This window comes from Cavia porcellus, unplaced genomic scaffold (genome assembly GCF_034190915.1).
Source record: "Cavia porcellus strain 051 isolate PalLab524CR breed Dunkin Hartley unplaced genomic scaffold, mCavPor4.1 scaffold_21, whole genome shotgun sequence".
Lineage (NCBI taxonomy): Eukaryota > Metazoa > Chordata > Mammalia > Rodentia > Caviidae > Cavia > Cavia porcellus.
The window spans coordinates 34,808,188-34,821,798 of record NW_026947504.1 but is presented as its reverse complement, the minus strand read 5'-3'; the positions used below and the strand labels follow the sequence as shown (position 1 = coordinate 34,821,798).

General features: G+C 45.4%; 1 protein-coding gene across 1 annotated transcript in view; it reads left to right on the top strand.

Annotated features, from left to right (window-relative positions):
- The window catches only part of Flt3 (fms related receptor tyrosine kinase 3), an 84,595-nt gene extending 72,279 nt beyond the window's left edge, over positions 1-12,316 (top strand). Inside the window, exons 19-24 of the mRNA XM_063232553.1 lie at positions 46-173; positions 5,527-5,649; positions 7,384-7,495; positions 7,818-7,917; positions 8,355-8,460; positions 11,793-12,316. Of these exons, the coding sequence (XP_063088623.1) occupies positions 46-173; positions 5,527-5,649; positions 7,384-7,495; positions 7,818-7,917; positions 8,355-8,460; positions 11,793-11,915 (692 nt within the window). The 3' untranslated portion in view covers positions 11,916-12,316. The remainder of the gene's footprint in view (positions 1-45; positions 174-5,526; positions 5,650-7,383; positions 7,496-7,817; positions 7,918-8,354; positions 8,461-11,792) is intronic.
- The last annotated feature ends 1,295 nt before the right edge of the window (positions 12,317-13,611 follow it).

Sequence of the window (13,611 nt, the reverse complement as noted above, 5' to 3'; positions counted from 1 at the left end):
ACTTCTTACGTTTTGGTAAAAGTGAGGATTTGCTGTGTTTTATAGATGAAGTTGAATATGAAAACCAAAAGCGGCTGGAAGAAGAAGAGGACTTGAACGTGCTTACGTTTGAAGATCTTCTTTGCTTTGCGTATCAAGTTGCCAAAGGGATGGAATTTCTGGAATTTAAATCGGTAAGCTACTTTTAAAGGGGAAAAAATAACAAAAGTGTTAACAAGATAATTATGAAAAAAAAGATATGTGCTTCATTATAATTAGGAAAAAGAGATTTGCCTGCATTTTTTCTTGTTGATTTTAACATGTCTTATGTATGTCCTTTGAACCCTCCCCACCCCATTCACTGTGAAGGCACCTAGAATGTCACCCAAGCCCTTTGCTAATTATAGCACCAAGGCACTATCCTTTATTAGAAAGTGGCTGACGTAGCCTCCCAGCCTCTCCAGAGTCCCCTGGAACCTCCAGGGCAGAAGGTCAAGTTGGAAGCCTGGTAAGTCCCCACTGAAGATGAAGTGTAGCCTTGTAAATCCTTCCTGGATTACAGGGTTTTGGGGCGCTGGAGTCTCTTTCTGGTGGTTTCTAGGTACTTTCTGTCCTGAGTAAAAAATTGATCAAGACAACCACAAATAGTAGCAAAGTTTTATTAAAGGTAGAAAACAGGCTTTGCAGCATGAGTTTGGGTCAAGTAAAAGTGGGAAAATGGGTGCACCTCATGGTGTGAGGGTGACCACTCTTGCAAGAGGGAGCACAGTGGCAAAACCTCAGTGTGGAGTGTTCTCTTTGCATCATCTGCTCATCAGGCTGATGTCAGATCTGGACCATCCCATTGCAAACCAGCTTAAATCTCGAGAAGTCCCTGTGCAGGGCTTTGATTTCCCAAAGAGACTAAACTGCTTTGTGCATGTGGCCTGGGATTTTGTAATTAATGGGTCACACGTACTTCCCCAGCCAGCTTTGCCATTCCCTAATCTCCTGTCTCTTTCCCCTGCTGAGAGATACAGATCCCCATAATTCTTTATGGGGTGCTGAAGGAGTAGAGTTCTCCTTCTCATATAGTTTCTTCTGGCTGCAGAGGACTATAGACCCTACCTTCTGTTCAGCTACCTTGAGGGTTGTGGCTCGCTGGTTGGATTGAAGAAACAAACCTGTCAGAAGACAATGAGGAAAGAACTAATTACTAAAATAACCTTACTGCAGTGGTACCTTGATTCTCAAACTCAAATCTCTCCGTGACACTGGTCACAAACTGAACTGGAGGAGAACCAAATTAGTTTTCCCCATAAGGTGTTGTGGTTTGTGCCTGGATGTCCCCCAAAGCCTCATGCAGTCATGAGGTCAGGCTTCTAGAGTTTATGACTGACTCGTGGTCCAATGCGGGGATTATGGGTACAAGTGCTACCCACATCCTAGGGTTGGGAACCTACAGACAGTATAAGGGGCAGAGAGTCTTCTCTCGTATCCTCCCTTCTTGTTTCTTGTTGCTTTTGTTGTTTTCAACCACCTTGAGCTGCTGCCCTGCCTTGGAGCCAGCCAAGTATGGACTGAAATTTCTACAAACTGTGAGCTAAATAAATCTTTCCTTGCTTCATTTTAAGCATCAAGTATTTTGTCTCAGTGAGAGAAAAGAGACCAACACATAAGGTTAACATCGAGCCTAACTACTTAATTTGTCCAACTTCATTTGCGACCAGAATCATGAAAAGAATCAAGTTCATAAACCGAGGTATCACTGTATTATGCTGGTGATGAGGAACCCAAATATAAGTATCAGATGAAATTTCCACACTTCTTGTGAAAGATGGTATGGCATAGAGGCAGGTTCAATAAAATATCAAGAGCTGAAAGCCATAGCCCTAGCAAGATTACCACGTAATGGAGCTAATTAAAAATGGGAGCCTCAATACAGGTGCCCATTTAAGCTGTGGTGAATTGGGGTCACTAATGACTCTACTTCTGTGCCTGGAGCAGTACTGGAGTCTCGCTTTCTGACAAGGAGCCTCAGGTCATCCAGAGGTTCTCAGAAATAGCTTTCTTCTTAGTCTTGTGGAAATTCTAGTGACTAGCTGCTATGTAGGATTTTCATAGCTTGTCACTGCATCCCTTGGGGAAGGACCAGAATGGTTGCCCAGGGACTGAGAATAAAGAGAGGGTCCTGAGCGGGTGCAGGGCTTCTCTTTTTGTCTCCTTGTCAGTCTTTTGATTTCCCAAGGAGACGAACATGTGTTTTGGGATCTCTTAGAATGCATGACTGCAACCTGCTTAGGAAGACAGACTATCTCTAGGCCTTATAGAATTTCCTGCTTTTGCTTTGTAGATGTTGCTTTCAATTAGCATGCTCTTTCCTTCCAGATCGGGCCTAGTGACAGTCAGTGAAATCCACGGAGTGTGGTTTATGAGGTTTTCCATGGTTCAACCTGGGGCCTGAGCGAGAGACAGCTGGGTCTCAGGTCCTTAAAACGGTATCCCACGCAGAAGGAGGAGGCCCAAAGAGCCCATGAAGCATCCCTGGGGAGACTGCAGTATTCACTAGACTTAGGTCTCCGGCTGAAGCTGGCGTGATGATGTTGTCTTTCATAGAAACAGAGAGGTGCTAAGCCACTTGATGGCTTTACCTGAAACCAGGTCTTGAGTCCTTAAAATGGAACCCCATGCAGAAGGAGACTCAATCTCAGCCCACAGGGTCCCTTGTGAAACTCAAGTGTTCACTAGACAGACATCTCTGTCCGAAGCACTGGCATCTTTCATGGAAGCATAGAAGAGAAACCCTGGTGAGGGCTCTCTGTCTCCCGACTGGGGACTAACTCTTTAGGGAGAGCAGTTGAGTCACTTACTTGATGGCTCTACCCAGTCCTTTGAAACTCCCAGGAGATCAGGGTGGAGTCTTTTGCCACTGAGACTTCGCAGCTTGATGGCTCTGCTTAAGCAAGGAGAACCACCTAAAAAACAGTATCTCTTGCATTTACCCTATAGTAAAAAATTTGGTACTTTGTTTAAGGTAGTAGAGACAGAAACTTCTTTTTAGAGAGAGAGAGAGAGAGAGAGAGAGAGAGAGAGAGAGAGAGAGAACTTCACAACCCCTAAGAATGACTCATAGTCACTTGAGTTAAGCTTTACCAGCTTTTCTTTTCCTGCTCAGGCCATCAAGCATGTGCTCCTAATTTACCTACATTTTGTTAGATGAAACAAGGGAAGAATCTGGCCTAATTCAGCAGAAGGAGGAAATCTACCTATGTGTTATCTAAAATCAGAACTTAGCTCCTACCTGCCAGGGTGAAACTTTCTGGTGACCATGATGTGCCTTGAAATCAAACATGGAAGACCCCACATACTGTCATAGCCATGGAGCGCGTGCATGGTTGTCTATGCTGAGTCAGGCTTCTATAAGTGCATCTTGTCGTGTGTGTGTGTGTGTGTGTGTGTGTGTGTGTGTGCGCACGCACATGCGTGTGTGCACCAGGCAGCAAGGTCATGTCCTTATGGGTCCTCAGAGGCCCCTGGCTTTGATCAAAAACCTACTCAGATTCTGAAGGGAAGTCTACGTGCAGGGCTCTGGGATCTGCTCTGTCCATGCGTCCTGGGATTTTATAATTGACAGGTCACATTCACTACCCATGCTCTACTCTCCTGTCTTACTGGGCAGCTGTGCCCCAGTACACGGGTTGCGCATAGAACATTTGATCCAGAGCCAGAGAGGAAGCCAAGCTTCAGGGTGCTCTAGTTGCTGAGATGGCCACCCTGAGCGTCTGTGCTACTTGCGCTGCTGTGCTGTAGGCTGGCGGTGGCCCTGGCTTTCTCTGCCTCCACAGCTGCTAACCCACGTCCATCAGGGTGGTGGCAGCAAGACCCTGGAGCCTGCCCTAAACCACAGTCTCTCTCCCGTTGGGCATTTTCCTATCATTGCCATCACCCCTCTTCTCTATCCCGTTTCTCATGTCTCCTGCCAGTAACTAGGTGAAATCCATTCCTCTGCTAATTTCTCCACCATTCGTAGGGGCAAGGGATTCCCCTTATCTCAAAGCTTTAGGTCTGCAGGTCTGCTGGCATAAATTAGCAACACATTAACAGGAGAAGAAGCGCACAAATGTATTCATGGCCATGCATGGGTGTGGGAGTCACCGTACAGGAAACTTTGAGGGGCCAGATGATGGCAGCTCAAACACTTTCTTCCTAAGAGCCAGCGATGTGGAAATGTGGGCAGCGTTAGAGAGGTAAATGATTCTGAGAGGAGACGGACGTGTGTCCAAAGAACAGACGAAGAGGGTGAGCTCAGCAGGCGAGAGGCCTGGCTTGCAGCTCCAGCATGGTACACAAAGTGGCAGTGATCTCCCACCAAGTGCTTCTGGCACTGGGTGTGATGTGTGATTTCACACTCTTTCTCTGTGAGATGGCTCTAATCTCCCAATGGTTAATGACATTGCAGGGAGACATTTTATTAAAGGCACTCATGTGCCTCATTGGCAGGTCTGATCCTCAGGTGACGGGGAACTGTAGAGCAAAATGCTGCCTCTGGAACCTGCTGATTCCCAAGTACTTAATTTAAAACAGTTTACAGGGGCAGCATATTTGAGAGTGACGTTCCGAGCTTCTTCACCTTCTGTGACCTGCTCTTTGTTTTCAAACTTTGTCCTCTTTTGTCTGTTGATCTCTTTGGTCTTCTATCTTCTCCATTTTGACTTCTTTCTCTGCTGTCTCACCTGAAGCACATGCTTCTCTTCGTCGTTTCTATCTGTGGTTTAGGCTTCGCTTTTCTCGAGCTTCTTGCTTACCTGTTCTTCATGGGTGGCCCATCTCCATCTAGACAGAAGAGCTTCCAGGGTACCTTTGCTGGTGCCGAGATAGCCGCCTAGATCTCCTGGCCAAGGCTGCTGCCCGTAGCTGAGTAAGTCTTAGCAGCCCACTCTCAGCGGCCTCATTTAAGGTTTTACAGTGGTGTGAAGGCCGTACACATTCAGAAGGGACTGTACAGTCCCTTGGGGTTTTGAATTTGAACTGTCCCCAGTTAGTGACGTGCAGTCAGCTCCCTTCTCTCCATGCTGGGCAGTGGCAGCAGCCACAGCTCCAAGTTCTGCTCTTGGATGACATCACTCACTGCAGAGATTTCTAATTCCATTTAGTAAACCTCCCCAAAGGTACGTTTGTTTCTTGAATGCGTTCTTTGCTCTTACTCCATCTTATTTCTAGCATCATTTCCCAACTAGGAAAGAGATTATGCGTGTTCCTCTTTCCCGCCCTGAGAGTGCTGGAAAACAGCTTCAGAAATCCTCCTGGGGACTCAGCCAGGCATCCCCCTGGCCTTGCACATCTATTTGTGGCAGCCCAGATCTTTCTGAGAACCCATGCCCTCCGGCAGCGTGGATGACATCCACAGTAGACGGGAATGCCCCCCAGGTTCAGGCCTTTTGTTTCTCCCAACATCCATCCTGACTGCGCTTACCATGTTGTCTGTGATTCCCCGTGAGCTAAGGGACAGATCGCACTCTGTGGTAGAACACGCTGGGGTAAATAACACGCCACTTTCATTCTTCCTAGTGTGTGCACAGAGACCTGGCCGCCAGGAATGTGCTGGTCACCCACGGGAAGGTAGTGAAGATCTGTGACTTTGGGCTGGCTCGAGATATCCTGAGTGACTCCAACTACGTTGTCAGAGGCAATGTGAGGCTGCTGTTTCTTCCCGTGTTTTCATGCTGCTAGTTTGTCTTTTGTCATTATTACGGTAAACATGTGCACTCACCGTAATGCATTTTTGATTTATGGAAGCATAAAAGAAAAAAGCTACGAGCAGCTTGCTTCCTTATTCTTAAAACACTTTCCTACGGCTTCAGGGAATAGTCCATCCGTGATAAAAGTTGAGTGGAATAGCCACACATCTATCCTTGGGACATCTATACAGAATAGACCCATTAGGGGTTTTTGAGTGCAGTCTTCACTTTAAAAAACAAAAATTTCACCACCTGCACTTATTTCGGTTTTCCTAGCTAGAAAGTGGCTTATGATAAAGCATTTTTCAAAATGTACCACACATAAATTATTAAGTATAAAATTTATAGGACATATTAAACAGTAATTAAAAACATTTGCCATCTTGTCATTGTTAATATAAGGAGACCAAAAGCATCACTGAGTCATGTTTATTAAAAAAATACTAAAGACAAATGTGCTCTTTACAAGAAAACTGTTAAAAAATAATAGATTAATTTTGTACTTTAAGGAGTGATCTTTAAAGAGTTAAAGCACTTGGGGTAGAGACGCTGTGCCCCTTTGTGGCTATCATTTTTGGGATTTCTTCATAATTATTGTCTCTGTTTGTGAAACATTAATGCCCCCAAATGCTGATCAAGTCCTTACTGTATGCTAAGCATCCTTCGAGGCACTTTACCTATATTAATTTGTTCAGTCGTCAAAGTACCCACCTTGTGGATGTGGAAACTGAGTCACTCAAAAGTAACTTTCCATGGCTACACAGCACATAGATTTGAACGTTAATAAGCTAAACCCTAAATCTGTGCCTAACCTCCACGGTACTGTTTCCCATGCTCTTACTGTACAGTAAGGTTTGGGGGGTGGAGAAGCACAATAAAACCAATACAAAAAGTGCTCTCAGGGTAAATGTCTAATGGATGTGAAAAATGAAACAGTGTTCAGATAATTATCTTACTTGATTTAAAATCTGTGCATCAGTTACCACAGCTGAAGTAATAAGTCTGCAGGATGCTACTACATAGATACACTGTAGCCATCTGAGGAGAATTCCATTTGGAACCACAATTAATTCTTTACTGAATGGAATGGAATGAACTCGCCTGCCCTCCCATTGGTATAGGGTTTAAGTGACAGTTTCTTTTTTGGGCTTTGATTTTTCTCAGCAGATTAAACATGCTCCTCAACCCATGACAAAAACGAATGTGTTCAAAATACTCTGCCCCAAGATATAGGTCACCCTGTCTTGATTCAAATCTGAGACTATGGGCAGTCAACACTCGCCTCCCACACCCCTGGGAATCCTGAAAGGCACAGCAGCCAGCCTGGCATCACTTCTGGAAGTAACTTCCCTCCCTGTGCTCTGGAGGGTGGCATTTCCACTCGCCTGCTGCTGAGAAATGCTGTCACAAGAGTCCACACTTTCGCTTGAACCCACTTAGCTCTGGGCAACTAACTGGCCCTTTCTTAATGGAAAGTGAGCAATTACATCTGCAGACTCCAGGACAAGCCTTTGTTCTAGATGAGTTTAAGAGAGAGAGAGAACGCGTACATGCTAGGCTGCTATTAGAATGGTAGCTTGAAAGCAAAAAGATTAGCCTCAGGAAAATAATACATTGAATCATTTAGTAAAGAAGCCAGGGTGTGCTCGTGGAGAACTCACCTCTGCTCCCCTCTCGGGTGTTGCAGGCCCGCCTGCCTGTGAAATGGATGGCCCCAGAGAGCTTATTTGAAGGGATCTACACAATCAAGAGTGATGTCTGGTCCTATGGAATACTGCTCTGGGAGATATTCTCGCTGGGTATGTTGGGCACTTTGCTGGCCTGCTGGGCTCTGGGCTTTGTGTATTCTGTGCCCTCTATCCCATGCCTTCTCCCTTACCTCCTAAGTACGAGATACTGCCTCCAGTCTCCCATAGCGCCTGGTCTTGCTAATGTCCTTAAATCAGTCCTCCCCGCTGACCCATAATCTGCTTGGGAAGACTTGTGACTTCTTTATCCAATTGTGGAACCAGCTGCAGGCTGTGGTTGGCAAGTGGAAATGCTATATACGTGTTGTCAAGTGAATGAACAAACTGACAAAGGAATTGACGAACGACCACATTGGGTTTATGTTTTTCTCAGGTGTGAACCCTTACCCTGGCATTCCAGTGGATGCTAACTTCTATAAACTCATTCAAAGTGGGTTTAAGATGGATCAGCCATTCTACGCTACAGAAGAAATGTAAGTTGAAATCAGACTATAGATTGGTTGAAATCGGAAAGTCACAGACCCCTTCAAAATGCATGACAAAGAAAAAGGTAAAATAAAAATCAAAAAGAATCAGATGATTCTTCTTTAAACAATAGAAAAAAATCTTCCTTTTTTAGAGGTTCTAAACTAAACTGAACCTTGCCTGACCTCAGAAGTGCCTATTTCTTGATTTTTTGATTCCTTTGCTGGAAAAATCCAGGAGGTTAGAATCTCAACGGCACACTTAACTGGATCCCTACCTAATTTCTCCTTTCTCATATGAGTACTAAATTCAGTAGATTGCCACAAAACAAACATACCATACATAGGAGTTCTACACAGTAACTAGTGTGGCATCCTAGGGAAAATTGGTCCATTTAACTTCGTTCAGATTTCCTCATTTTGGTCCTGTGCTGTCACTTTTGCAGATACTTTATAATGCAATCCTGCTGGGCCTTTGACTCCAGGAAACGGCCGTCCTTCCCTAACCTGACTTCCTTTTTAGGATGTCAGCTGGCAGATGCAGAAGAAGCGGTACGTAACAGCCAGGGTTTGCTAAGCCATGACCATAGTGCTTTACAGCATTTGTGTTGACGTCCTAAGATCCAGATGTACACGTTATCTTTCTTACCACACTTTGTCAGGGTTGCCCTCTGAAAGCTGTACTGACTGAGATATTTATCGACAGGTGTTTTTAGAAAAACAATACCTTTCCTGAAGATTTCACCCAACTGGTTAATACATTAATAGCTCATAAAGGTCCAGTGCAGAGGATTAGATGAAAAATAAAATGTAATCCTTTTCCAATTCAACATGAATGATCATATGTAGCCTGATCATATAATATGGCAGAGGACCTTGTCAGAGGTGAACACCAGATCGACTGTCCTGTCTCCCACCAGCCTTGTCTGTTAAGACAAATCACTTTACCTCAGTGCCCTCCCTGGAAAGAGGGTTGCCAAGCTAGATACCATGTGAGCTCTGGGGAGTTGGGATTACTTTGCTTCTTCCATGAGCAACCTCCTATGGAAAAAGCCATCCCTTCCTGACACGAGCAGCGGGTAGAACCTTGAGTTTCCAATCCCCAAGTTCAAATCTGAAGTTGCATAGTCTCTTCCTTTTGTCGGGGAAGAGGGGGATTCTACCCAGTTTCCTTGTGTGAAACGTAAGATTAACAACAAATCTTGGGCTGGAGATTTAGCTCAGTGGCACAGCATCTGCCTGGCAAGCACGAGGTCATGAGTTCGATTCCCAGTACCCCCCAAAACAAGCAAACAAAAAAACAAAAACAACAAATCTTAATTCATGGCGTGGTGGTACAAACTAAACAAGATGATGAATGTGAGTTAGTACATAGAGAGAAATTAGTATCTCTTCGGGAAATGTTCGCTAAATATAAATCTGACTCTTTCCGTTGATTGTCTTTCTAAATTGTTCAGAGTCCACTTTCGGTTTCATGTTTTGTCTCCACACCTGCTTAGATGATGTGTATCCTTTTCTCCTATTATGACTTTTTCTAAAAAGAAAATCACATAAATTAAATTATTGTCACGAGTTGGAGTTGGGTTGAAAGGCCGAGGGATGGGAAGTTCCCAAGGTAGCTGCAGACCGTGGGTGCGGTGACAACGGATGGCAGGTGAGATAAACTAGAAGAAGAATTGCAGCTGGAGATGAGGAGTGAAGAGAACAGATTGGCTGGCATTTACTTAGCTCTCAGCCAGACTGAGAACGGGGGGCGGGGGAGAGCTTTTGGCTCTTGAAGAATTGGGGGTGAGTGTGATATTGCAGGCTGAAAAGTTCAGCATGGAGGAAAGTTAGAGGGAAGCCACAGCTATCACTAGCATACAAGAGAACGGAGGATATGGAAGGAGGCCAGCTGGACAGGGAGCCAAGCCAGGACGAGGCCCCCCAGAGCCAGAGAGCCACCTGGCTTTGTTGAGGACCGGGGGAGTCTTGACCCGAGAGTCTCCTCTTGTATTGGCATCCTCATAAGATGTCCAGATCCCCTGTCCTCTATGCAGGAGCCTGGGAGGTCTCAGTGACTCTTGAATGCCGCCTCTCCCTGGATGGATGATGAATCGATGTGGGAATCCATGCTCAAGTTTATCAATTCCCCTTCCCCTGTTGCCACGACAGAAGGTTCTTCTCTTCTCTTCCCTTCCAGCATCAGAGCCAGGGTTAGCACACACACACACAAAACAGCAGCTTCATTAAGCAGTAAGAAAATGTCACCCTCTGCGGGTGAGAGGAATCCAAAGACAGCGCTCCCTTGGGGCTAGGGCAGCCTGCTCCATCCAGGCTGACCCGGTCTGAAGAAGGGAAGCCTAGTTTGGGTTTCGGCCCTCACATGCTTGCTGGGCTAGGCACTGTTGAGACTGCACACAGGGCCTTGTGTGTGCCAAGCAGATGCTGTAATGGTGAGCTGTGGTCCAGCCTTTGCTGAGCACTTTGTTCAGAGCTCGGTCCACACGGCCAGCCCAGGGGGCCCTGCCCACTGTGAGCAAAGCCTGCTCCTGTGGATCCTGCCCCTTTCCATCTCTTACGCACAACCCTTGGATAAGAAAACCAGCCATGCCCCTGTGCCTGGGATGATTCTCCTTGGACGTATGTGAGTGGCTGTGTAGAATCTATTTGTTTCACCGAGGACTGGGCAAGGGAAATAGCTCTCAGAAAACCGGGCAAGTGGAGATGGAAACAGCAAAAATGTAGGTTATGACCGTTAGGTCTAACCTCCACACCAGAGGGAATCGCTGAATAACAAGCTCACATGTTATTTAACAAATGGTGACCTGAGGAAGGCTTTAGGCTGGGGCTGGGGCTGGAGTGCAGTGGCGGAGGGCTTGCTTAGTGTGCGTGAGGCCCTAGATTCCAGCCACAGAGCCTGTACACAGGAGACTCTGAGGGTGAACAGTCAGACTTCAACCTTCAGACCCAGATCAATTTTCTTCTCCTGTTCGAAGCCTCCCAACTCCCCATGTCAGGTTTCAGCCTCCTCCTGAGCTCTCAGCACTTTCCAGATATCCTTGTATGGGGCTTGCATCATGCTAGGCTGATTTTGCTTTACGGGTCTGTCTTTCATCTCCATTTGACTCATGAAACGTGTGTTGTCCCGGTTATGTTTATGTCACACAAAGTAGTGCTTGCCCCACATTTATTAAGTAAGTCAGTGGAAGTCATCATGAAAATAGATTACAAACAGCATTTACTTCATACTGTCCCCAGTGGCTGGCTTCAAGGTTGGTACAGAAAGGTACTGAGCAAACTCTTCTGGAAAGAAAGAAAGAAAGAAGACGCAGAGGTGTTTGGTTAAGAAGCAGGAGGAGTAGAGAAAATAAATAAAAATGGGTACCACCTCTTAAAAATTGTGGAAATTAATCTTAAAAAAAAAAAGTAAAGCATTTTCATTTTGGAAAAACTTCAAAGGCTGTAAAACTCCCAGTGAAACTCGGTCATCATCCGTCTCCTTACTAATGCCCCAGTTGGTGGGTTTCTCTTGTAGCTTTTCTCCTTTATGGCTTTTCTGTTTGTTTGTTTCTTTTGTGGCTTTTCTCCTGGCTCTAGAGGTTCTGGAGCAATACTTCATATCTGAGAATAGATTTTGTCTTTAAGAATAGAGACGCTATAATGGTACTTCAGGCTCTCGGTTCAGTCCCACAGATACAAAAATAATGAAACTACTGGACTCTGATTTGTTTCCCTACAAATGAAAGGACAACATTGCTTTGACCACGTATATGTAGGATGTTCTCTAAGACTCATGCGTAGTAAAAGCCATCATCTATGCCACGCAGTCATTTGATTTACATAGTTGGGCAGAGGGCACAGAGCGTGCATGTCTTCACGAGAAGGTCTCTCCCCGTTTGCAGATGTACCAGAACGTGGATGGCAGCATTCCAGAGCGTCCTTCCATCTACCAAAACAGGCGAGCTTTCGGCAGAGAGATGGCTCCAGAGCCGCTGTCCCCACAGAGCCATAGAGAAACAAATTAGCCTCAAGGACTGGTCACGCTGTAGATCACCAAAACAAGGTTCATCCCACCATTCAAAGAAAACATATTATCACCTGCTGCTTCGCTGGACTTTTCTCTAGAAGCTGTCTGCAATTGCTCTTATTTTCGAAGGGACTTTTGTAAAACTGAATCATCTCATGCCCGAGGTGGGAGGAGCCAGTGAGTAGCTTTCTTGGTGTCCTCACCTAGATCCAAAGGCTGGCCAGAGGGAGAAAATGTACCTTATATATAGTATAATCTTGTAAATACGTACCATGAAAGCATTTTGCTAAGAAGCTAATATGATTTTTAAAAATCTATGTTTTAAAATGATATGTAACTTTTTCAGCCACTCAGTGATATATTTTATGGATGGAAATAAACTTTCTACATAGAAATGTTTATTTTGGAATCATATGTGGATGGGACATTTAAAGCATGAGCTAGCTGAAGTCGTGAACAGTGCTTTGTATGTGTATATTTTCTATAGAAAAAAACCTTTTTGAAAATCAGATTCTTTTTTTTTTTTTTCCTGCAGTACTTAGAGTACCTGGCATTGAACCCAGGGGCACTCTTCCAGTGAATGGAAACCCCAACCCTTCTAATTTTTAAATTTATTCATTTATTATGGTGCTAATGAAGCCAAGGGCTTTATACTGAGCAACATCCGTAAGCCTGTTATTTATTTGTTTTATTTTGAGACAGGGTCTCACTAAGACTTGTGAGCCTTCCTGTTTCAGGTTCCCAGAGTACTACATTATAGACATGTGCCACGTGCCTGGTCGATGTTTCATTTTCACTTACTTTTTGGTTGCTGAGATTGGTCTCAAATTTGTGATCCTCCCACCCCGCCTCCTGTGTAGCCAGGATGACAGGATTGTGCCGCAGGTCCAGCTTCATCTTCTCTGACCCCTGTCTCCCTGGGCGAAGGGCAGGTGTCATATCTGCGCATTTCTCCCCATCCACTATGTGACTAAGCCCTCGATCCCAATATCCCATCTCCCAGGCTCATAACCGGGCCGTGTGTGTGTGTGTGTGTGTGTGTGTGTGTGTGTGTGTGTGTGTTTTGTTTTGCTGTCCAGGCTGATCTCAGACTCTCCTGGGCTCTCTCTGTCCTCCTACCTCACCCTTCAAGTAGCTGGAACCCCTGTGCTCTGGTGCCCAGCCCCATCAGGAAGCCGTGCTGTGGTTTGAAGGGTGAGGGGGAAGGGGAGGGGAAGGGAGGAGGGAGAGCAGGAAGAGAGAGTTTACTAACAAGCACTTCGGGGCACGTCTGAGGGTGATCCAGGGTCATTGACTTCTGGGATGATAAACTGTGGAGAGGAAACACTGGAACATGGGTGGAAAAATGCAGGAGGTGGACCGTGAGTGTGGGCCGGCTGCTTCTCACCCTCCCCATTTCCTGGTCTCTGGGCTGAGCAGCTTTCCTCCATCACCACTTTCCAGTGTGAGGTTTCTGCCTCACCGCAGGCCTGAAGCAATGGGGGCCAGCAGACCAGGGACTCAAACCTCTGAACCCGTGAACCAAAATAAATCTTCCCTCCCTGAAACTGATTTTCTCAGGTATTTGGCCACAGCAACAAAAAGCTAACACAACCATCTTAACCATTTTAAAAATACGATACAGTAGTATTAAATATGTACACATTGTTGTCTTCAGGACTCTGAGTCTTGCAAATTTAAAGTTCAGTGCCTAC